Here is a 22,951-nt window from a genome sequence, read left to right as displayed (position 1 = left end):
TGTAACGTAAGTTATTTTAAAAGTGATTACATTGCTCAACATTTTTTACAATTTGTCATAATTAGTTAAAATAATTCATTTGTTTTCGTCAGACTTTGGCTGCAAATTTTCCGCCATTCTCTTCAAATCTGAAAAGGTTTAAGCCACGCCCATTTCGGAAGAACTGCATTATGGGTCCTAAAAGCACGGAAAGTGTCCACTGCATGTGTACTTCGTATTTTGGCGAATTTAGCACGAGTTTCGGGAACTTTTGACATACTAACTATATCCATACTATGACCAGTATACTATATAGTCAAATACCGTCACAAATAGTGCGGTTAGTAGCAGAGTATTCAGCTTAGGTTTAGTGAAGATAATGATTGGAGGGTGGTCTCACACTCCAATACAGTAGGTGGCGGTGTATGCACCTTTCAGTTGGTTGCGATCCGAAAATACAAATGTAAATAAGTAGTAAACGGAAGTGAATAGTGATCGAGAACAATTTTCACGTTAGCGTTTTTGTTTTGTTATTTAGACATTTATTAACACTCTGGAACTCAGTGCGATTCATTTTAATTGAAAAACATAATATACTTAACTCGGGTAGTCTTTAATTCGCGTTGAAGACAGGACTTGGTTGATAGATGTTATCTAGGTAACGCTAGCTAGCTGCTAACGTTAGTTAACAATGGCTAACGGTATGGTTTTTCACACTCAAATAGCCTCGATTATGGAGGTGCTAGCGAATGCAGCAGTGGCAGAGATCTGTAAACTCGTAGACGACGACTATGCAGTGTTTCGTTTGGAAATAACTCAAAGCCAGAAAGAAAACAGGGGATTGCGGAGGAAACTACAGCTACTGGAACTGAAGGTGGCACGGGAGCGCGCAGAGAGGACAATACGAGAGCGCGTCCTCGCCAGTCGTCCCAGTAGTGTCAAGATCCTCGACCGATACAGAGGAATGGCTAGAGGTACATTTTGTTGAACGCCCCGTTACCTTCTGGACATGTGTTCTGATGTGTTACGCAGAATTGGGTCTTGGTCAGTTTTTGGATAATATACAATACTTACCCTGATTATTAACCTATCTTGCAATATTTTATTTATGTTTACCTTCATTTGACCAAGTAGGTCAATAAAGAAAAATATATTTTTGCACAGAGACACGCTGGCCATTTTTCCTGAATACCCATACTTGTAAATAGTAGGGTGTTAAGGGTCAAAATTAAACAGTTTCTGGTGTTATACTTTGTATTCCATGTTATAGAGAAGCTAATCATATCAAATGTTATTTGTCACATACACATAGTTAGCAGATGTTAATGCGAGTGTAGCGAAATGCTTCTCAGGAACACAACACTTTATTTCATGAGGATAGGACTTATTATTGCTAAAATATCTTATTTTCCAAGGTCAAAGGTTGCGGACTGGTCAAGGTTAATCCCTAGTCCAGGGGTTTCAATTAAGCCCAAGACAACCAGGTGTGGGGAATTCCATACTAATTAGTGAAATTAATTAATCAATTATTTACAAGGGAGTAGCGAAAATACCGCAGACACTCTGCACTCCATGGAATGAGTTTGACACCTGTGCCCTAGTCAATAATGACACCAAATCACTTGTCTGGATTCTTAATTTCAACACATTTAGTCTACTGTCTCAAGATCGGGGGTGTGCAACTCAATATTATGAAGGTGTTCTTAATGTTTTGTAAACAGTGTATATTATATTTTTAAGGGATGGATCAGCTTTAATATTGAGGATAGATTGTTGCTTCCATCAATGTAATTGTCTGCATAATTTCCAATCCCCCATATATTTTTGGGGGTAAATACATTCATATGCACACTTTTTTAGGATATACCTTTATTAGTTCCTGCAAACCCTACCACCTTTCCCCCAATTGGAGTAAACTAATAAACAATAGTACTTAGGCTTCTACCTTCAGTTTATACATATTATACACATCTCGCTCTCTCATCAAATGTCAGTATACAGGTGCATTAATATGGTACATAGTGCAGCAAGGATGACTTATATGGTCATAAGTGTACAGTAACAGTGCAAACATGATGAGCAGTAGCAGCATTGGTAACAGGTTATATACATAGAATATGTAGTGTACAGTGCTGTATGCGTTAGTATTTAAGAATGTTTACACTACGGAGTAAGATGCCACGCACACACGCACACCAGGGGTAATAAGAGTACATATAATTGGGATTACATAATCCTGAACAAAAATCAGTTTAACTATTTACCAATTAGTAAGAGTTCGTCTATTTCGAACAGTTATGTTCTATTCAGTAGCCTAACTGATTAGGCCTAGAGTGTCAAATAATATGCCCAAACCTGTGCCGTGCCACCTACACACACACACACACACACGCCCACACAGACACAAACTTCCCCACCAACACACACACACAGCCTAACACAGACACACATTTCTCACTAAGTCTGAATTGTAACGCAGAAGGTTGCCCTACAAGTCTACACAGCTTACTTCTAAGGTAGGGCTACACCTGAGTTGGGTTACATTGTAATGTTATGTTTGGTCTTGATGAGTTACTCTAGTGATGGGAGGTTAAACTGCACCGTTTCCAGCAAATAATTAGCCTAGGCTGAGACAGTGAGCTTCCTGCTAGCCACCTGCACAGCAAGATGGATGGGACACATTTTAAATTCACAGGTATTTAGCTTTTATCGATTGTATGTCTGTAGCCACTGAGTTCTGGTAGTTTACACTTGAAATTTAAAAAAAATAAAATAAACATCAATCACAAAATTCCCGGCTTGCACAATACAGACTCGGCAGGGCAGAGACCAACAGATGCATATCTGTATTCACAGTCTTGTGAAATCCATAGATTAGAGCCTAATGAATTCATTTCAATTTACTGCTTTCCTTATATGATCTGTAATTCAATAACATCTTTGAAATTGTTGCATTTTCATATTTCTGTTCAGTATAGACCTTTCACATAGTGTCCATTGTTTGTCTCGTCACATAACATCCTATAAATAGTAGGCATTTTAGCAGGCAAAAATAGCTGATAATCACATATGGGATGTATTATCCAAAATGAATGAATGGCGGAGAACAGAGCAATTGCGCATTAGATGAAACGTTGATAGTATGGATGAACCTAGTAAATTGGTTGTTTAGGGCATTCATTTTGACTAAACAGTACATTCTTCTAAATAGTATGGTTTAGTATACAGTATGCAGTTTAAGTAAGAAGTAGGGAAGCCAGATTTGGGGATGGCCAGTATCAAATTCTAACCAGATTCTTGATTTACGGATTTTCCTATTGTCATACTAAATAAAAAGAATGTGATCCATGGAACATAATCAATAAATAGTATATCAAGAAGTTATGAGAAGTGTTATCTTGCATCCTTGCCAATTGTAGACAGTGTCAATAGTCTACAATATAGTGTTTAACATTAACAGTACCTAACCACCTCCTTTCCCCCAACCACTCTCTCAGGTGAAGGACATCTCACCGGAGGCACCAGGAGCTTTGTAAAGCCGGCGGGACACAATACATGGAGAGATGACCAACCCATAGCTGTAGATGAGGGGAGTGGAACCTCAACCCAGCATGTTATCATGATAGAGGTTAGTGTCATAGTGTAGCATTTAGAAATTACAGTACATCAAATGTGACCTGTTTATTTCAGAAAGGGTCCATTCGGCTATTAAAATAAAATAACATTTTATTTATCACATGCGCTGAATACAACGGGTGTAGACTTTACCATGAAAATACTAACACAAAAGAGTACAATATGCTAGCATGGAGCTATATACAGGGAGTACCAGTATCAGATCAGTGTGCAGGTACAAGATATTTGAGGTGTAGTATGTACATGAAGGCGGGGTAAAGTGACACAGCATCAGGAGAGATAATAATAAGAGAACAGAGTAGCAGCGGCATATGATAAGTGTAAAATGTTGTCGTTAACTTGGTGTTTGTGTGTGTGAGTGTCAGTTTGAGTGTGTGTATTTACAGTGGGGTCTGAAATTATTGACACCCTTGATAAAGATGAGCAACAATGACTCTATAAAAAAATAAAAATACTAAGCTGTATTGTCTGCAACATTGTTTGGGGGGGAAATTATATTATTTTATACTAATACAATTGCTCAGAATCCTGGTAGTGTAACGGATGTGAAACGGCTAGCTTAGTTAGCGGTGGTGCGCGCTAAATAGCGTTTCAATCGGTGATGTCACTTGCTCTGAGACCTTGAAGTAGTAGTTCCCCTTGCTCTGCAACGGCCGCGGCTTTTGTGGAGCGATGGGTAACGATGCTTTGTGGGCGTGCTCTACCCTCTTTCTCCTGTAGTTTATTATCAGTTCCTTGCTTTTACTGACGTTGAGGGAGAGGTTGTTGTCCTAGCACCACACCTCTAAGTCTCTAACCTCCCTGTATGTTATTCTCATCGCCGTCAGTGATCAGGCCTACCACCGTTGTGTCGTCAGCAAACTTGATCACGGTGTCGAAGTCCTGAACAGGGAGTACAGGAGGGGACTAAGCACACACCCCTGAGGGGCCCCCGTGTTGAGGGTCAGCGTGGCAGAGGTGTTGTTGCCTACCCTCACCACATGGGGCTGGCCCGTCAGGAAGGCCAGCATCCAGTTGCAGAGGGAGGTGTTCAGTTCCAGGTAGAGCTCGTCACAGATCCACCTGTACCTGAACATCCAAGCGGGTCGAGATCCAGAATTCTAAATAATGTCACTGGTCTGGGTCAGATCTGAAATTGTCACGGGTCTCGGTATGTGTAATTTTAACTGACTTGTCCGGAAGAATCTAAAAGTGACTGCTGCGGTAGAGAGAGAGAGAAATGTATGCATCTGCTCTTTGCTTTTCGCGAAGATGGTGCATGTAACTTGTTGGTCAAACATAAGTCATCAAAGCGGCAGTAGGTTACAGTCATAGTCTCTCTGTGTGGGGCAAGTTAGAAGTTATCTAATCAGTAGAAGATGGAATTAAAATGCTGGAATTAAAAGTTGAAGAACAAGGATAGGCTACAACGACCAAGAGCCAACAGGTAGGCTGTAATTTATACTCTGAATGGAGTTGGTTTTGTTTGTAACTGTAGGATGAGAGAGCGCATGCAGCCTTGCTAGCTAGCCTAACTAGCTTCTCCCGGTTTGATGCAGGTAGCCACTATGAAATCCTAATGAAAGATAAATAACCTAGCTATGCCAGCTATTAGTTCGGAACGGGTATTTATATTCCAAAATAATTTATGCATATCAGGTCTGGATGGAAAAGCCCCAGGTCCAATTCGGAAAGGGTCCAACTTTTTAGACCCATGAAGGTCTCTAGTCCCAGGGACCCCAGCTTGGGGATTATTTTGGAGGGGACTATGTTGTTGAACGCTGAGCTGTAGTCTATGAACCACATCCTCACATAGTTATTTCCCATCTTGTTCAGGTGGGAGACGTCAGTGTGAAGTGCAATTGAGATTCTGTCATCTGTGGATCTGTTGGGGTAGTATGTGAATTATAGTGAGTCCAGGTGGTCTGGGATGATGGTGTTTATGTGTGTCATGGCCAGCCTTTTAAAGCACTTCATAATTACAGATGTGAGTGCTACAGGGCGGTAGTTATTTAGGCAGGTAACCTTGGAGTTCTTGGGAAAAGAGACAATGGTGGTCTGTTTGAAACATGTTGGGATTACAGACTGAGAAGGAAAATGTCTGAAGACACTTGTAAACTGGTCTGCGCATGCTTTGAGAACACGCCCTGGTATTCCGTCTGGCCCGGAGGCATTGCGACTGTTGACCTGTTTAAAAGTTTTAGTCACATCAGCAAACGAAGAGCGAGATCAATCAGTCATCTGGAACAACTGGGGCTTTCACACAAGACTCAGTGTTGTATTCCTCGACGCGAGCATGAAAGGTATTTAGCTCTTTTGGAAGTTCTGCACCACTGGGTGTCTCACAGCTGGGTTTCCCTTTGTAATCCATAATCATCTGCGACCCCTGCCACATACGACAAGCACCGGAACCGGTGTAATAGGATTCCACCTTCCTCCTATATTGTCCTATTGCATGTTTAATGTCTCATCCAAGCTCATAGCGGGCTTTATTGTATGTGTCCGTGTCCCATCCATGTAAGCAGTAGCGCAAGCCTTTATCCCAGCGCAGGTATTGTATGTAATCAATGTTTTTTTTGGTTTGGATACGTTTGTATGGCCACTGTGGAGACAACTCCTGAATGCAATCAAATGAATCCCGGGTCATATTCCACATATACATATCCAATATCCCAATTTGCTTACATGTACATCCTAATTTATCAGCCATAGGGGAGCTTGTGAGACTTCTCTACGACATTGTTATCCGATTCAACTGATGTAGCAATAATAACCTCTTTTCTTGTGTCAGTCTGCAGATGCAGAGGCTGCAGGTCCTGAAGGATTGTCTCTGGTCAAGAAGGAGAGGACTGAAGGAGAGGACCCACTGCACAGCGGAGACATCCAGACTGGAGCAGTGGCTACAGTGGCACCTCCTGTAGCCACGGAGGACCTCACGACTGCCACCTCGCCCCAGCCCAGGACCGGACACAGCATCACGGAGGTCAGTGGAGCGCCGAACGCCGTCCTCAAGTCAGAGACAGACACCGAGACTTTAACTGTAACACACAGGCTATTATACACAGGATCTGACCACAGATCAGACAGACTGGGGCTGGGGAAACTGGGCTGTCCTCCTGCTCCTGGCTCAGAGTATTTACCGGTATTTCACCAGATCCAGAGGATGGTTCATTCCCGTGGTGATAGTGACGTGTTACACTCTGGCGGTGATGATCCGTCTTGTTCTTACGCTACAGAGATGGACCCAGGCAACATATCCTTGGGTTTAGAGACACAGACTGATCTGTCTAGAGGGTTCTGGAACGGGTACAATAGTAGTGTATACTCTGAAGGGTGCCTAGATAAGAAAGGGGAGGTTACAGTGGCAGATGAGGTGACTGTGAAAGTGGAGGACGATGCACCTCTGACATGGAATGTAGAAGGGCACTCACAAGGCAGAGATTTCTTAGATTACAGAGGAATCTTAGAGACAAATCAAATATTCGCCTCCAACTCCCCTTTACATGCTTTCAGGGATCGCGACCCAGTGTCCACATCAATGGCACCTTCCGATTCACATGGCTGTGTCCTTTTCGATCAGGTATTGAACTCAGAGGACCAAAGGGCCAAGGCGTGGGGAGGGGGACCAACTTCAGTCAATAGTAAAGATAAACGGTTCCTCTGCATGTTCTGCAACAAAGGCTTCAGCTGCCCCCAGAAGGTGGAGATCCACCAGAGGGTCCACACAGGGGTGAAACCCTTCAGCTGCCCCCAGTGTGAGAAGAGGTTTTCCCAGTCTGGTGACCTGAAGAGACACCAGAGAGTCCACACGGGGGAGAAACCCTTCAGCTGCCCCCAGTGTGAGAAGAGGTTCTCTCTGGCTGGCAACCTGAAGATGCACCTGAAGGTCCACAAGGGAGAGAGACCGTTTGCCTGTACACACTGCGGGAAGAGGTTCTCAGAGAGGAGCTACCTCAGGCTACACCAGCAGAAAAAACATTCTACTCTATAACATAGAAAGTAACCATTCCACTCGATAGCTTCTGACATTTAGATCAAACCCTGCATAAAGACAAAGATATTTGTTTTTAAAGATCCACAGATGCATTTGGAATAACAAGAGTAACAGATTTCAGTGTTTACTATTCCTGGGTAGAATATTGCATACAGATGTTGTGTGATGTATAAGGCATACACTGAGTGTACAAAAAATTAGGAATAGCCTCAATTCATCTTTCCCATTGACCCTCAATGGCACATATAAACAATCCATGTCTCAAGGCTTAAAAATCCTTCTTTGACCTGTCTCCTCCCCTTCATCTACACTGATTGATGTGTATTTAACAAGTAAGGAGTCATAGCTTTCACCTGGTCAGTCTGTCAAGGAAAGAATGAGTATTCCTAATGTTTTGTACATAGTATATAAGCTTAAAAAGACTGTTGCATATTTGTACTCTGTGTTTGTACTCTGCTATATGATGTTCACAAATGCCTCTTTCATTACTACTGTTCAACTACTTAATCCCCCCCCCCAGATACTTTTAATGACAAAATGAGTGGAGTGTATCAAGTTAGCTGAGACATTACATTTACGTAATTTAGCATATGCTCTTATCCAGAGCGACTTAGAATTAGTTAATTCATCTTAAGATGGCTGGGTGAGAACCACATATCAAAGTCGTAGTAAATCAGAGCTCGACATTAAGGGGGAATTGCACCCGCAGATTTCGCCTCGCTCTTTGGCTTGCTCCCCAAGAAATGCTGGCGGCCATGACAGAAGCCGAATGTAAGTTGGCTTGGGGGTGTATTTTTATGTGGGTGTTTCTTGGGTGTGTCCTTGCTACAACCACGACACATCAATCTGTCAGAACCTTGCCTGCAGGTCCCCTCCCTCTCAGTCACAACAAACAAACCAATCTCCTGCTTGTTGAGTTCAATAACTACAGGCAGATGGCAGGTGTATAGTGGGATGCCGACGGAAGCTTTGAATAGGTCAGTAGCCTACAGTGTAAAAAAAATAATAACAACACGACAATAATGTGATTGCTAAACTTATGCAAATAGTCTAAACTAAGTATCTTGATAACTTTCAAATGTAGTAACGGGTCCATGTTGAATAACCAACCCTTTACATAATACCGTAGAAGCAGTGTTCTGCTAATATAACAGTGTGAACCTTTGACCTTTTCATTGTCATTCCCAGCCAATACTGATACTCTGCCTATCTGCATTTTGTCTGGTGGTAATGGGGCTGCCTTGGAAAACATATCAGTGGTCATACCTTTCTGCGTGGTGTCCCGTATACAACAGGATTTCCCTGATCCTTGTGCAGAATACAGAGGCTCTCTCCCTCCCCATATTGACTCATACCATTTAATTCAATAATAAAAAAAGACGATACAAGTAAAAGTTGTCTAGTAACATTTTTATGCCGAGTGCCATGTTTCTCTCCATTCAGAGATGTCAGTATCAAGCCTGTCTGTAGGTCAGGACTCCAGCACATCATCTTGCAAGTCTCCAAGTGCTGGCTCCATAGATGCATCTGTGAACATATACACAGTCACTGTTCTATTACCAATGACCGTTAGGATAGGTGATATCTGACACACACAGGTACTACGTCGAAGTTTGAACAGGTCAGACTAAACATACCTAATTCTTGGCTACCCGTCAACAATCGTTGAGCAAACGAGGTGAGGCTGGAGGTGTGGTCTTTGCCAGCGTAGATCAGCTCCTGGACCCTCATCAAAATACTGGTCGGTCACATGCAAACCACAGGAGGTTGGTGGCACCTTAATTGGAGAGGACGTGTTCATGGTAACAGCTGGAGCGGAATCAGTGGAATAGTATCAAATACATCCATGCGTTTGATGCAATTCCATTTGCGCCGTTCCAGCCATTATTTTGAGTCATCCTCCACTCAACAGCCTCCACTGACACAAACACACGCAGAGCACTGATTGCATTATCAATGGAGGTTATGATTAGCGCGGTGGAACCAACCTGATCGCTGTGTTCACCTTTCTATTTCACTTCAGATATCATATGTGAAGTAAGATAGAAAGGTAAACACAGCGATCAGGCTGGTTCCACCATGATAGGTTGTGATGGTGAATTGGGGGGGGGGGGGGATCTCAAAACTGTTGACCTTTTTGACCAGGTTAAATTTGACCAACCTGACTCAAGTGTCCTCCCTGTTCCGTTTTATAGGAATGCTCACAGCGAGGGAATGTCTGCGTGATGCTGAGGGTCCCCTTGCTGGTCTTCTCTGTGTTGGATGTTCGGCTGCAAACTGGACATTTCTCAAACAACTGCAGCGGGCGATCCTTATAAACAGTTTACTTCCTCATGTTATGAGGTGGTGTTGACCGGGAGGGCCTGTGACAGGGTGATACAATAGACAGCCAAGGGGTTAATTGCATTTTGTTATAAAGAAATGAGAACGCTTTTGATAATTCACTTCACAACCAAAATTATCTACTACTTGGATCTGCTTGGCTGGGTAATTACTAGTTTATCAAACCGGGTATTTTTGGTTTACAACTTTTTATATAACACACATTACCATTTGTTGATGAAGCCATCTGTGTCACAAGGGTAGTTAACTTGGGTCAAGCTAATTCTAGGTCGTTGCCACAGTCAGAAACCCAGCCTATTTCTACAATTTATCTTATTAGAATTTTATTTTAAACCTAGCCTTTACCACAATGCTAAACTTTTGCCTAACCATAATCTTAAATTAAGAACAAACAGTGAAAAGATTTAACATTTTAAATTAATTTTTAAGATGAGGTTCCAAACTCCGTTTTAGACGAGACTGACTTTATGATCAAAATGATCCTACTTACACTGTAGTCAATTTTGACACAATAATAAATGTTTCTGACTCATATCAATACCACATAGGCTGTTTTCAAAGGGATTAGTTGCTTTTTATGGGAAGTTGCTCTTTAACGCTTGTTCTCATCTGGGAAAAGTAAAAGAAACAGTCAAAAAAACTGGGACAAGTAGAATATTGATTTAAGATGTCCAAATGGACAAGTAAAAATCACACACAAATCAAAGAATCAAACTACTCCGATCAGACTTGGATCAGTGCTGAATGTCTTGAGCAAATAAGTATTTAATTCCTTTGTTATGGCAAGCCTAAATAAGTTCATGAGTACATAATAAAGTCACATAATAAATTGCATAGACTCACTCTGTGTACAATGATAGTGTTTAACATGACTACCTCATCGCTGTACCCCACAGATAGAATTATCATCAAGGTCCCTCAGTTGAGCAGTGAATTTCAAACACCGACTCAACCACAAAGACCAGGTATGTTTACCAATACCTCGCAAAGAAGGGCATCTATTGGTAGATGGGTAAAAAATAAAAAGCAGACATTGAATATCGCTTTGAGCATGGTGAAGTTATTAATTACATTTTGGATGGTGTACACCCAGTACACCCAGTTACTACAAGGATACAGGCATCCTTCCGAACTAAGTTGCCAGAGAGGAAGGAAAACACTCAGGGATTTCACCATCAGGCCAATTACAGAGTTTAATGGCTGTGATCGATGGAAAACTGGGGATGGATCAACACCATTGTAGTTACTCCACAATACTAACCTAATTGACAGAGTGAAAAGAAGGAAGCCTGTACAGACTAAAAATATTCCAAATCTTGCATCTTGTTTGCAACAAGGCACTAAAGTAACCCTGCAAAAAAATTGCTAAAGCAATTAACTTTTTGTCCTGAATACAAAGTGTTGTGTTTGAGAAAAATCAACACATTACTGAGTATCACTGTTATGGGTATGCTTGTAATCGTGAAGGACTGGGGAGTTTCGGAATAAAAAGAAACGGAATGGAGCTAACCACAGGCACAATCCTAGAGTAAAACTTGGTTCAGTCTGCTTTCCACCAGCCCCTGGGAGAAGAATTCACCTTTCAGCAGGACAATAACCTGAAACACAAGGCCAAATCTACACTGGGGTTGCTTACCAAGAAGACTGTGAATGTTTCTCATTGGCCGAGTTACTGTAGTTTTGATTTAACAATAGGGCAAGACCTGAAAATGGTTGTCTTGCAGTGATCAACAATCAATTTGACGGAGCTTAAAGAATTTTGAAAATAATAATGGGCAAATGTTGCAAAATCCAGATGTGGAAAGCTCTTAGAGACTTACCCATAAAGACTCAGCTGTAATCGCTGCCAAAGGTGCTTCTAACATTTATTGACTCAGGGGTGTGAATAGCTATGTAAATGAGATTTCATTTTCAATAAATTTGCAAAAATGTCTAAAAACATGTTTTCACTTTTCTCTTTCGCACTCATTATGGGGTATGATGTGCGAGACAATCTATTTAATCCGTTGTAACACAACAAAATGTGGAATAAGTCAAGAGGTATGAATATTTTCTGAAAGCACTGTATCTCTTGATCTGTTTGACATACACCCAGCAGTCATACGAGACAGAACTTACTCACCAAGAAGTCACCAAGCGCTCACTCTCTCTCTCAAGACTGATTGGCGAGGTCGTGTGGAGAGCTCTGTCCTTTTTCTTTCACTTATTTCTTGTTTATATTTTAACGGTGGAGGGCTAAAACATTGTGGATCAGTGCCAGGGGATTCACTTAACATATTCTTTGAAGAGGAAGGGTTTTAGACGTTTTCGAAAGAGGAGCATGTCCTCTTCTGTCCTAGCTTCAGGGGGAAGCTTATTCCACCATTAGGGTGCCAGGACAGAGAAGAGTTTTGACTGGGCTGAATGGGACCCCCCCATCGGGGTGGGATGGCCAAGAGACCAGAGGTGGTGGAGTGCTCAGGTCGGGGTGTAGGGTTTGAGCATAGCCTGAAGGTAGGGAGGGGCAATTTGCCTTGCTGCTCCGTAGGCAAGTATCTTGGTATTTTAGTGGATGCGAGCTTCGACTGAAAGCCAGTGGAGTGTGCGGAGGAGCGGGGTGACATGGGAGAACTTGGGAAGTTGCAGCGTTCTAGATAAGTTGCAGGGGTTTGATGGCACAGGAGGGGAGCCCATCCAACAGAGATTTGCAGTCGTGTAAACAAGAGGTGGCCACAGCCTGGATTAGGACCTGCGCCGCTTCCTGTGTGAGGAAGGGTCGTACTTTACAGATGTTGTAGAGCATGAACCTGCAGGAGCGAGTCATTGCTTTGATATTCTTTGCACTCTGAGAGGGGGACACCGTGGAGTTGTCAACCGTGATACAGAGGTATTGGAGCTGGCAGGCCTTCCCCTGGAGTATAAGCAGCTCCGTCTTGTCAAGGTTGAACTTGAGGGGGTGGGCCGATATCCGAGATAAGATGTCTGCCAGGCACGCAGAGAAACGTGTATGTGGTTTTCATATGGTGTATTTAGAACTTGTTTCTGTTTAATAAACACAAAATGGGACTGTTCATTCTGACTTTCATTGAGACTCTCTTCAGTATACATCACCTCTGATCTCACCCGATTCTGCATAAACCTGACAGCGCTTTATAACCATCATACACTTACTAAATATACCCACACACTAACAAACACCTACTGTACACATCAAAATAGTTTAGTCAGGTTTGTCTGATGACTTTTGACTTAGCTGATCATAGCTGACTTGTTTTTACCCACAACATATTTATGTCCACCATAATGGGTTTAAAAAGTCATTCTCTAACTACAGTATAGGACTCAAACATAGTGGGGATGGGTAAAGACTCCATGTTGAAAATGTGTTAATTATCTGTGTGTATATACCTGAGGGAGTGTATGTCTGTGTAATCTGTATCACCTCTCTCTTCCAGGAGGAGGAGGGTCCAGAGGTGCTGCTGGTGAAGGAGGAGGGTCTGAGGAACCCTGAGGGGAACATGGTCATGGAGGACAACCAGACTACACCTCCTCCTGAACCCACAGAGGAACCAGCTGAGCAGCACAGGACCACACACAGTCTCACTGAGGTGAGCCCACTGAACTACTGTCTGAATGGTATTAGGTCAGGTCCCGTATCCACAAAGCCTCTCAGAGTAGGAGTGCTGATCTAGGATCAGTTTAAACCCTTTAGATAATAATGAGTAAGACTATAGACAGGTGGGGACCTGATCCTTGATAGGTACTCTTTCTTTGAGGCTCTTAATTTTGTATTAAGTGTGGGACCATGCCTTTGAATGACCAAACCATTAAGTGTTAAATAATCAAGTTATTAGCACATAGTATCAAATCAACTAACAAGTTTGCATAGTATTCATAGCAATACTTCAATGCCCAATCAGAAGATGCTCATAGCAGGGTGCTCATATCAGATTTCTGGATCCAACATCCTCTCACTCTGTATCTCTTATAGTCAGTAGACATGGAGGATGGGAAGCCTGATCTGCTGCTGGTCAAAGAGGAGACAATAGAAGACGAACCAGAGAGCATTGATCTGCTGAGTGGGCTAAAGATGGGGGAGCAAGGTAAGGGAGAAATACATATAGCCTCCATACAGTAATAGATCTTCAATGGAAATAGTGATGCACCTGGCTATTATTCTTGTCTTCATTCATAAAATGAAATCAATACAATTTATGTTAACATAGAAAAACACACATTATAATGTATGAACTTGACCAGGTAATTGACAGACAATTTATGTAGAGTTATTTTCCATGTTTTTAGTCTATTTTCTAACCTCTTCCTCTAGATGGTTGGCCAGAGGCTAACAGAGGGGACTGGGCAGTCATCTTGAATTCCCAGACCCAGACAGGTGCAGCCAAGGGCCCGGGGGATGACATCACTGAGCAGGGCAGAACCAGAGGTGATACAGTGGAGGTCAGTGGATGGGACAGCATCCTCAACTCTGGGCTGGGGAACAACACTGTTAACCAGAAACAGACAGTCGAACACAAAACACCAACCGAATTTAGTCTCCATGACAACAGACTGGCTGAGACCAGAGGGAGGCATAGATTTGGCCTGCAGGGGACAAGGAGGTGTTGGTACGCGGCGGGAGAGAACAGACACAGACTCAGCTAGAGATTCTCCGTCCTGCTCTTATAGTTGTGATTGAGAGACTGATGGCACGTCAGGTTAACCCCCTAACAGGTGCTGCCTTAAGTCTGCCTTCTATAGGATCTATCAACTGGAACATGGACCCTGCAACAACACAGACACTCCCTGGTTAGGCTGCCAACTATGCCAGGCCAGTTTTTCACACTCGTCCAACCTGAAGAGGCACCTGGAAGTCCACACAAGAGAAACCCTTAGGCTGCCCCAGTGTGAGGAATGGTTTTCCCATCAGCACGACCAGCTGAAAATGCACCTGAAGGTCCACACAAGAGAGGCCGTTCGCTTGTAGGTACTGCACGTTTTCAGAGGAGCCTCACTATATATACAAAAGTATGTGGACACCTATTCAAATTAGTGGATTAGGCAATTTCAGCCACATCCGTTATGACAGGTGTATAAAATCGAGCACACAGCCATGCACCCTCCATAGACAAACATTGGCAGTAGAATGGCCTTACGTAAGAGCTCAGTGACTTTCAACGTGGCACTGTCATAAGATGCCACCTTTCCAAAATGTCAATTTGTCAAATGTCTGCCCTGCTAGAGCTGCCCCAGTAAACTGTAAGCACTGTTATTGTGAAGTGTAAACGTCTAGGCTCAGCAGCGAAGTAGTAGTAGTAGGCCAAACAAGTTCACAGAACGGGGCCACCGAGTGCTGAAGCGCATAAAAATCATCTGTCCTCAGTTGCAACACTCACTACCGAGTTCCAAACTGCCTCTGGAAGCAACGTCAGCACAAGAACTGTTCCATCGAGGGCTTATTGAAATGGGTTTCCATGGCCGAGCAGCCGCACACAATTCTAAGATCACCATGCACAATGCCAAACGTCTGCTGGAGTCGTGTAAAGCTCGCCGCCATTGGACTCTGGAGCAGTGGAAACGCGTTCTCTGGAGTGATGAATCACACTTTACCATCTGGCAGTCCGATGGACGAATCTGGGTTTGGTGGATGCCAGGAGAAAGCTTCCTGTACCAATGCATAGTGGCAACAGTAAAGTTTGGTGGAGGAGGAATAATGGTCTGGAGCTGTTTTTCATGGTTCGGGCTAGGCCCCTTAGTTCCAGTGAAGGGAAATCTTAACGCTACAGCATACAATGATGATATTCTAGACTTTGCGGCAACAGTTTGGGGCCCTTTCCTGTCCCAGCAGGACAGTGCCCCCGTGCACAAAGCGAGGTCCATACAGAAATGGTTGTCGATCGGTATGGAAGAACTTGACTGGCCTGCACAGAGCCATGACCTCAACCCCAGCGAACACCTTTGGGATGAATTGGAACGGCGACTGCGAGCTAGGCCTAATCGCCCAACATCAGTGCCTGACCTCACTAATGCTCTTGTGGTTGAATGGTAGCAAGTCCTTGTAGCAATGTTCCACATCTAGTGGAAAGCCTTCCCAGAAGAGTGGAGGCTGTTATAGCAGCAAAGGGGGACCAACTCCATATTAGTGCCCTTGATTTCGGAATGAGATGTACCTCTGGATACACCAGCAAAAATGCACATGGCCCATGTATAGAGTATAGTGATATGTAAAGTAGGTGAATTGAGGAAAGAATGAGTATGATGAAGCAGAGTAGATGATGTAGTGATGGTTGGTGTGATGCTGTCTGTAAAAATTCTACACTATTGAAAAGTGACAACGCTGACCTATTGTTTGATGCTAGTGTTTTATAATGAGGGAATAATAGTGCCTTAATTTGTGTTTACTTGACATGAAGATGTGTGTAATGTTGAACCTTTCCCAAAGTATTCTAAAATTTATTTGATCAAAGTGAGGGTACCAGATTTACAGAAAAAGTCAAGCGTTACCATAGTGAGAAAAGTTATTATTTTTGTCACGTATCGTTTTTTGTGCCATAATAGTACTGTACTTCACGTTATGTGAGTGTATGACCATTTTGTTGAAATTAAATACAAAGTTGACTCTGTGCTGACTGACTTGGTTATTTTTGTATTATTACAGGGACTGAGGTTCTCTTATCAGTCAAGCCAAAACGTTAAACTTAATTATTGAATAAATGCATATAGCCAGTTTTTTTAATAAACTCCAATGGCTCCATACTGTTAGGTGCTTGTATCAGTGTCAGAGACGGATTTGACTGTGGTTAACGTTTGATAATTATCATGTCATCTTTCTGTGTGTACAGCAAAGAGTTTATTTAATAAACATTTTATATGCACTTCTGTACAATTTGTATTCACAGTCTGCAGTCCATGAAGACCTGAGGATATCTGGTGTTGCTGGCAGGAGAGACTGGGCCTCTGAGGTGGCTGGTCACAAACCTTGGCTCCTGATCAGGACCCTGAATCAGGAGCCATCGCTCTTCCTTCCCGAGTCGGAACGGGGACCGAATCGCGAGGGACTGAGACTCCACCAATACACAGAACACAATCAGTGGACAGGTGGACTGAACAACAGTCCTGGTGGTCATCAGAGAGACAGAGGCTCCAGTCAGGGATCCAGTCTGCAGCCCAGGCCCTTCTCTTCACAGTCTCAGTGCAGGGATGAAGCAGGGCCTGGGGCTGACATAGATAAACCCTCCTGTTCCTATGATACAAACACCACAGTATCCATGATGAACAGAGCAGGTCACCCTGAGCTTCATCCTTTACAGAGAGTGGTGGGAGACCCCCCTGGTGATAGTCTAGCAGCAAGTCTGTCTTCTCCTTCAGGGTCTCGTCTAATGCCTGTTGACTGGGTTCATAGAAGTCCTGGACCTGGGTCTAGCCTTCCTCAGCTACCTCATGGTTACCCCACCAATACAGACAGGGTCAGGATGGGCTTTCACCACAAGAGGTACCTAGCCTATAACACAGCACACAATCCAAACAACACCCAAACAATGGCTAGAGGTCAAGGAGGGAGCTCAAACACTAACCACCTGAGGGTGGTGGCTTCTGCTTCTACCTCCTCTGGTGTCATTGGATCACAACGTGGGAGGCCTAGCGTTAGCACGGACGAAGAAAAGCCATACACCTGCCCCACATGTGGGAAACGCTTTGCTAAGGCGACCTATGTGAAGAAGCACCAGACCATTCACATCAAGGAGAAGCCCTTCAAGTGCAAATTATGTCACAAGAGCTTCTCATTCCTGAGTTACCTTATCAGACATAGGAGTGTCCACAACAGGGAGAAATCATAGCTTTGTGTCCTGAGATGTACACAGGGGATATCTGGAAACAATTATTTAGCTGAAATATTATATTTCACAGGGGATATCTGGAAACAATTATTTAGCTGAAATATTATATTTCACATGTGAAATGTCCTGGAGTTTTAGGGGGATTACCAAGTCTCTCAGTTGAGCATCTGGGTAAACTCACATTCTCACATGATACAGACATATTGTTTGGTGTGCTGGCATAGCCAAAACACTGCCATGTTACTGAAGTGTAACACTATATTCCCCATCTGAATTTGGTTTTGCTTATGTTCTATTCATAATAAATATGTCCCTCATACACACAATCAGGTTGTACCTGTTCCTTTATTTACTAAAAATAGGTGATCAAAATACACCCTCTTTTTATAACACCTTTATAACAAGCCAGGTCTGTTGAGATGAAGAGGTCCAAAAACAACCTCTACTGTGTCCCTTTCCCCTATAGCCCTCCCATGGCACTGGGTAGTAGGTTGGACTTCTCCCTAATCAGATATTTGTCATCCTCCCCTCTATCAACTTTCATCTCCCATGTCTTTTATGTGTATTATTGTTATGCATCTTCCATGGTTGTAGCAAACATTGCCGCTCAATAATTGACTTCCTCAGCCACACAAGTCATTGCCTGACGAATCAAACTGAATTGTTCCGATGCTCTATCGTTTGCTACATGCTTCAGTCTGAGACTGCCATCATTGGAGTCGTTTGTGGTGACGTCAAAATGAGGGGTGTTTTACAAAACAAAGTGATCAGCGATTGGATCATTTCTAACCAGTCAGTGTCAAAGACAATGATGAATTTTCAAAACGCAGCCTTACCCAAAGTGTGTTCTGGCTTTGGCCCAACCCATCAGTTTCTGGGGCCAATCAGAACAATGTGTTTGCGTTTTAGGAATTGTCAAGAGGGTACTCCGATCCAGACTCATTGCGGAGCGTTTGGCATAGCGTTTTGGTAGCCAGGCAAAACAAGTCACACTCAAAGTTAGCTATATTTATACTGACGTACATCACCATGTCAATAGCCTGAAGGCTTCAGGTCTTGTGATGACTGGAGTCAAATATTAAACATGAACGAATGTGCAACTGTACTTGAGATTGCAGAGTGACTGGATGGCTCTTCAAACTGTTTAGGATGGTAATTAACCACATGCCCCTCATTAACCCTTTGTTATGTTGTAATTTGAAATGGGTTTGCGTAAACTGTTTTCAGAGACAGGAATCCCAGGCTCGAAGAAGGACAGTTGAATAGTTACCTTGCTGAGGTGATGTAGATGGAATAAAGTAATACATTTTTTGTTCTACTATGTTCTTGCTAACACACTGTTCTTTCTAAACAATTCTGCTCTGAGCTTGAAAGATACTGTGGTTATCATGAGGAGGATTTTTTAAATTGATTATTAGGTCCCCCATTAGCCAACACCAATGGCGAAAGCTAGTCTTACCGGGGTCCAACACAATGAAAAATACATTAAAGACAAAATACTTTGTGTGTGTGTGTGTGTGAGTGTGTGAATCAGTTACACACGTCAATACATCCACACAACAGGTAGGTGACATGGGGGGGAGGCGTTGTGTCGCGGTTTATTTGTTTTTTGCTAACCAGGTTTGCTGTTCACTTGGCTGTATGAAATTGAATGGAGTTCCATGCAATCCCGGCTCTGTATAATACTGTACGTTTCCTTGAATTTGTTCTGGACCTGGGGACAGTGAAAAGAACCATGGTGGTATGTCTGGTGTGGTAAGTGTGCGTGTGTCAGTACTGTGTGTAAGTTCACCATGCAAACAATGTGGAATTTTGTTACACATTGTTTGTTATAAAAACTAGAAGTGATGCAGTCATTTCTCAACTCTTAGACAAGAGAGACTGGCATACAGAGTATTGATATTAGCCCTCCAATTACAATGAAGAGCAAAAAGTGCCACTCTGTTCATGGCCAGCCGCAGCTTAACTAGGTCCTTCTTTGCAGCACTTGACCACATAACGGGACAATAATCAAGATAAGATCAAACTAGAGCCTGCAGGACTTGAACATACTTTTATTTTATTTAACCTTTATTTAACTGGGCAAGTCAGTTAAGAACAAATTCTTATTTACAATGACGGCCTACCAAAAGGCAAAAGGCCCCCTGCGGGGACGGGCTGGGATTAAAAATATATTCAATCAAATTATAGGACAAAACACATCACGGCAAGAGACAACACAACACCACCTAAGGCGACAACAAAGCATAGCAGCAAGACAACATGACAACAACATGGTAGCAACATAACATGGCAGCAGCACAACACGGTAGCAGCAAAAAACATGGTAGAAACATTATTGGGCACAGACAACAGCACAAAGGGCAAGAAGGTAGAGACAACGTTACATCACCCAAAGCAGCCACAACTGTCAGTAAGAGTGTCCAGGATTGAGTCTTTGAATGAAGAACGACTGAACAATAATCAAGATAAGATAAAACTACAGCCTGCAGGACTTGTTTTGTGGAGTGTGGTGTCAAAAAAGCAGATTATCTCTTCATCACTCACCATCTTTACAACCATTGAATCTCTATTTTTGGACCATGACAGTTTACAATCTAAGGTAACACCAAATATACTGAACAACAATATAAACGCTACATGCAACAATTAAAAATATTTTTACTGAGTTACAGTTCATGTAAGGATATCAGTCCAAAAAATAGTATAAAAGTGGATTTAACATGACTGGGAATACAGATATACATATGTGGGTCACAGATACCTTTTTAAAAAGTAAGGGAGTGGATCAGAAAACCAGTCAGTATCTGGTGTGACCACCATTTTCCTCATACAGCACAACATCTCCTTCGCATAGAGTTGATCAGGCTGTTGATTGCGGCCTGTGGAATGTTGTCCCGTTCCTCGTCAATAGTTGTGCGAAATTGCTGGATATTGGCAGGAACTGGAACACGCTGTCGTACACGTCGATCCAGAGCATCCCAAAAATGCTTAATGGGTGACATATCTGGTGAGTATGCAGGCCATGGAAGAACTGTGGAATTGTGTACAGATCCTTGCGACACAGGGCTGTGCATTATCATGCTTGAACATGAGGTGATGGCGGCGGATGAATGGCACGACAATGGGCCTCAGGATCTCGTTACAGATCCTTGTGCATTTAAATTGCCATCGATAAAATGCAATTGTGTTTGTTGTCAGTAGCTTATGCCTGCCCATTCCATAACTCCACCGCCACCACGGGGCACTCAGTTCACAACATTGACATCAGCAAACCGCTCGCCCACACAATGCCATACACACTGTCTGAATTCTGCCCGGTACAGTTGAAACCGGGATTAATCCGTGAAGAGCACACTTCTCCAGCATGCCAGTGGCCATCGAAGGTGAGCATTATCCCACTGAAGTTGGTTACGAAGCCGAACTGCAGTAAGGTCAAGACCCTGGTAAGGACGATGAGCACGCAGATGAGCTTCCATGAGATGGTTTCTGACAGTTTTTGCAAACCCACAGTTTCAGCTCTCCGGGTGGCTGGTTTTAGACAATCCCACAGGTGAAGAAGCCAGATGGAGAGGTGCTAGGCTGGCGTGGTTACACATGGTCTGCGTTTGTAAGGCCTGTTAGACGTACTGCCAAATTTTCAAAAACAACATTGAACATTCAATTCTCTGACAACAGGTCTGGTCAACATTCCTGCAGTCAGCCAGCTAATTGCACGCTCCTTCAAAACTTGAGACATTTGTGGCATTGTGTTCTGTGACAAAACTGCACATTGACAAGTGTGGCCTTTTATTGTCCCAAGCACAAGGTGCACCTGTGTAATATACAAGCTGTTTAATCAGCTTCTTCATATGCCACACTTGTCAGATGGTGGATTATCTTGGCAAAGGAGAAAAGCTCACTGACAGGGGTGTAAACAAATTTTGGCACAACATTTGAGAGAAATAATATTTTTGTGCATATGGAACATTTCTGGGATCTTTTATTGCAGCTCATGAAACATGGGACCAACACTTTATATGTTGCGTTTATATTTTTGTTCAGTATTTTTACCCCCCCAACGGTTCTGTTTTTTTTTATCCTGTTTCTATCCAACATAGTAGGTGGCTCACTAAATTATGCGCTGGTATTGCATACAGATTTTTAGCATGTGAAACATGCGCACAAGATGAAAATATGTGCACGATGCTTACATGGTTCTGCATTACTAGCACTTTGTAAATTTGATGTAATTATACTTTTAGGTGGATATATTGTTTCCAGTGGAGATTTTAGCATGTAAAACTTGGTGGGGCAAAAAAAGAGAATATAAGCTGACAATGAAAGCTTTTACAATATTTGATGATGACATTTCTCTAAAACAGGCTATAGGCTACATGTGCACCACCAAGTCAGAACAGTAGGATAAGTTATGAGGGGAAAAGGGACCAAATTATTAGGTTGAGGCACATGGGATACTAACAGCTTACTGAGCAACATAAGAAAGTAATACTCAGCCTAGGTACAGTAGGTACAGTATACATATCTCCCTGGCATATTACATAATGTATGCATCAGCATACACTACATTTTTGGACTTGTGCTGTTCTCACTTGAACAGGAAGGTGGCACAGCGGTATTTCATGGGAAACTTTTGTCATCAAACTTTGTCATTAAAGTCTGGCATTCTCTGGATTTATGGTGCTTTCAAGACAACTGGGAACTTGGAAAAAAACTATGTCGAATTATGATGAAATCAGTGATATTCGGGTTGGTGCTCTAGAAAGATGCCCGAGTTCCCGACTTGCAATTCTGAGTGAGATGACCATTCAAAATGTATTTTCCCAGTCGGAGCTCATTTTTTCCCCGAGTTCCCAGTTATCTTGAACTCTCTGAAGTCTGAGATTTCCCTGTTCTGAGTCTCCAGCAGGGCAGAAGTCATGCTGGATTGACAGAATGGCCAATGTTGAATATTTATAATTTTAAGCTTGGTAAAAAGACCCTTAAACCGAGACTTGGACCACACACCCACTCCACTAAATAGCAGGCTAATGATTACTTTGCCATGCTTGCAGTTAGCCACTGATTCCTTCCAAACCACTCATTGTTGAATTTGCGATTTTCAACTTGAGTAATGTTTATGGCCAATGAGCACCGATAAGTTTTATCTATAACCTCTTTATATGAGCCTTCTTGGATAGGCACTTATAATGTAACTCTATTGCAG

General features: G+C 42.7%; 1 protein-coding gene and 1 long non-coding RNA gene across 3 annotated transcripts; one reads left to right on the top strand and one right to left on the bottom strand.

Moving 5' to 3' along the window:
- Positions 1 to 369: 369 nt before the first annotated feature.
- LOC135507639 (uncharacterized) lies at positions 370 to 18,063 on the top strand. 2 transcript variants are annotated; one of them, XR_010450687.1, is made up of 7 exons: positions 370 to 953; positions 3,477 to 3,607; positions 6,386 to 6,577; positions 13,366 to 13,518; positions 13,902 to 14,013; positions 14,241 to 14,890; positions 16,807 to 16,893. XR_010450687.1 is itself a non-coding variant. In XM_064927216.1 (7 exons), the coding sequence occupies exons 1-7, from the start codon at positions 671 to 673 to the stop codon at positions 17,743 to 17,745; spliced, it is 1,938 nt and encodes a 645-aa protein (XP_064783288.1). In that variant the 5' UTR covers positions 370 to 670; the 3' UTR covers positions 17,746 to 18,063. The 2 variants fall into 2 exon arrangements, 1 of the variants encoding a protein (XP_064783288.1); XM_064927216.1 differs by having other exon boundaries at positions 14,241 to 14,368; positions 16,807 to 18,063.
- On the bottom strand, positions 8,949 to 13,375 carry LOC135507707 (uncharacterized). Its single transcript, XR_010450696.1, has 3 exons — positions 9,750 to 13,375; positions 9,226 to 9,365; positions 8,949 to 9,115 (listed from the first exon to the last, which is right to left on the bottom strand). It is a non-coding gene; the product is annotated as an uncharacterized LOC135507707 (long non-coding RNA).
- Positions 18,064 to 22,951: the final 4,888 nt, after the last annotated feature.

This window comes from Oncorhynchus masou, chromosome 21 (genome assembly GCF_036934945.1).
Source record: "Oncorhynchus masou masou isolate Uvic2021 chromosome 21, UVic_Omas_1.1, whole genome shotgun sequence".
Lineage (NCBI taxonomy): Eukaryota > Metazoa > Chordata > Actinopteri > Salmoniformes > Salmonidae > Oncorhynchus > Oncorhynchus masou.
This window is presented reverse-complemented; position numbering and strand designations above follow the sequence as displayed.

Coding starts and splice junctions, on each gene's coding strand:
- LOC135507639 (XM_064927216.1), top strand. CDS start 671: ATGGCTAACGGTATGGTTTTTCACACTCAAATAGCCTCGATTATGGAG. Junction 954..3,476: donor ATACAGAGGAATGGCTAGAG/GTACATTTTGTT, acceptor CCACTCTCTCAG/GTGAAGGACATCTCACCGGA. Junction 14,014..14,240: donor GCTAAAGATGGGGGAGCAAG/GTAAGGGAGAAA, acceptor CTCTTCCTCTAG/ATGGTTGGCCAGAGGCTAAC.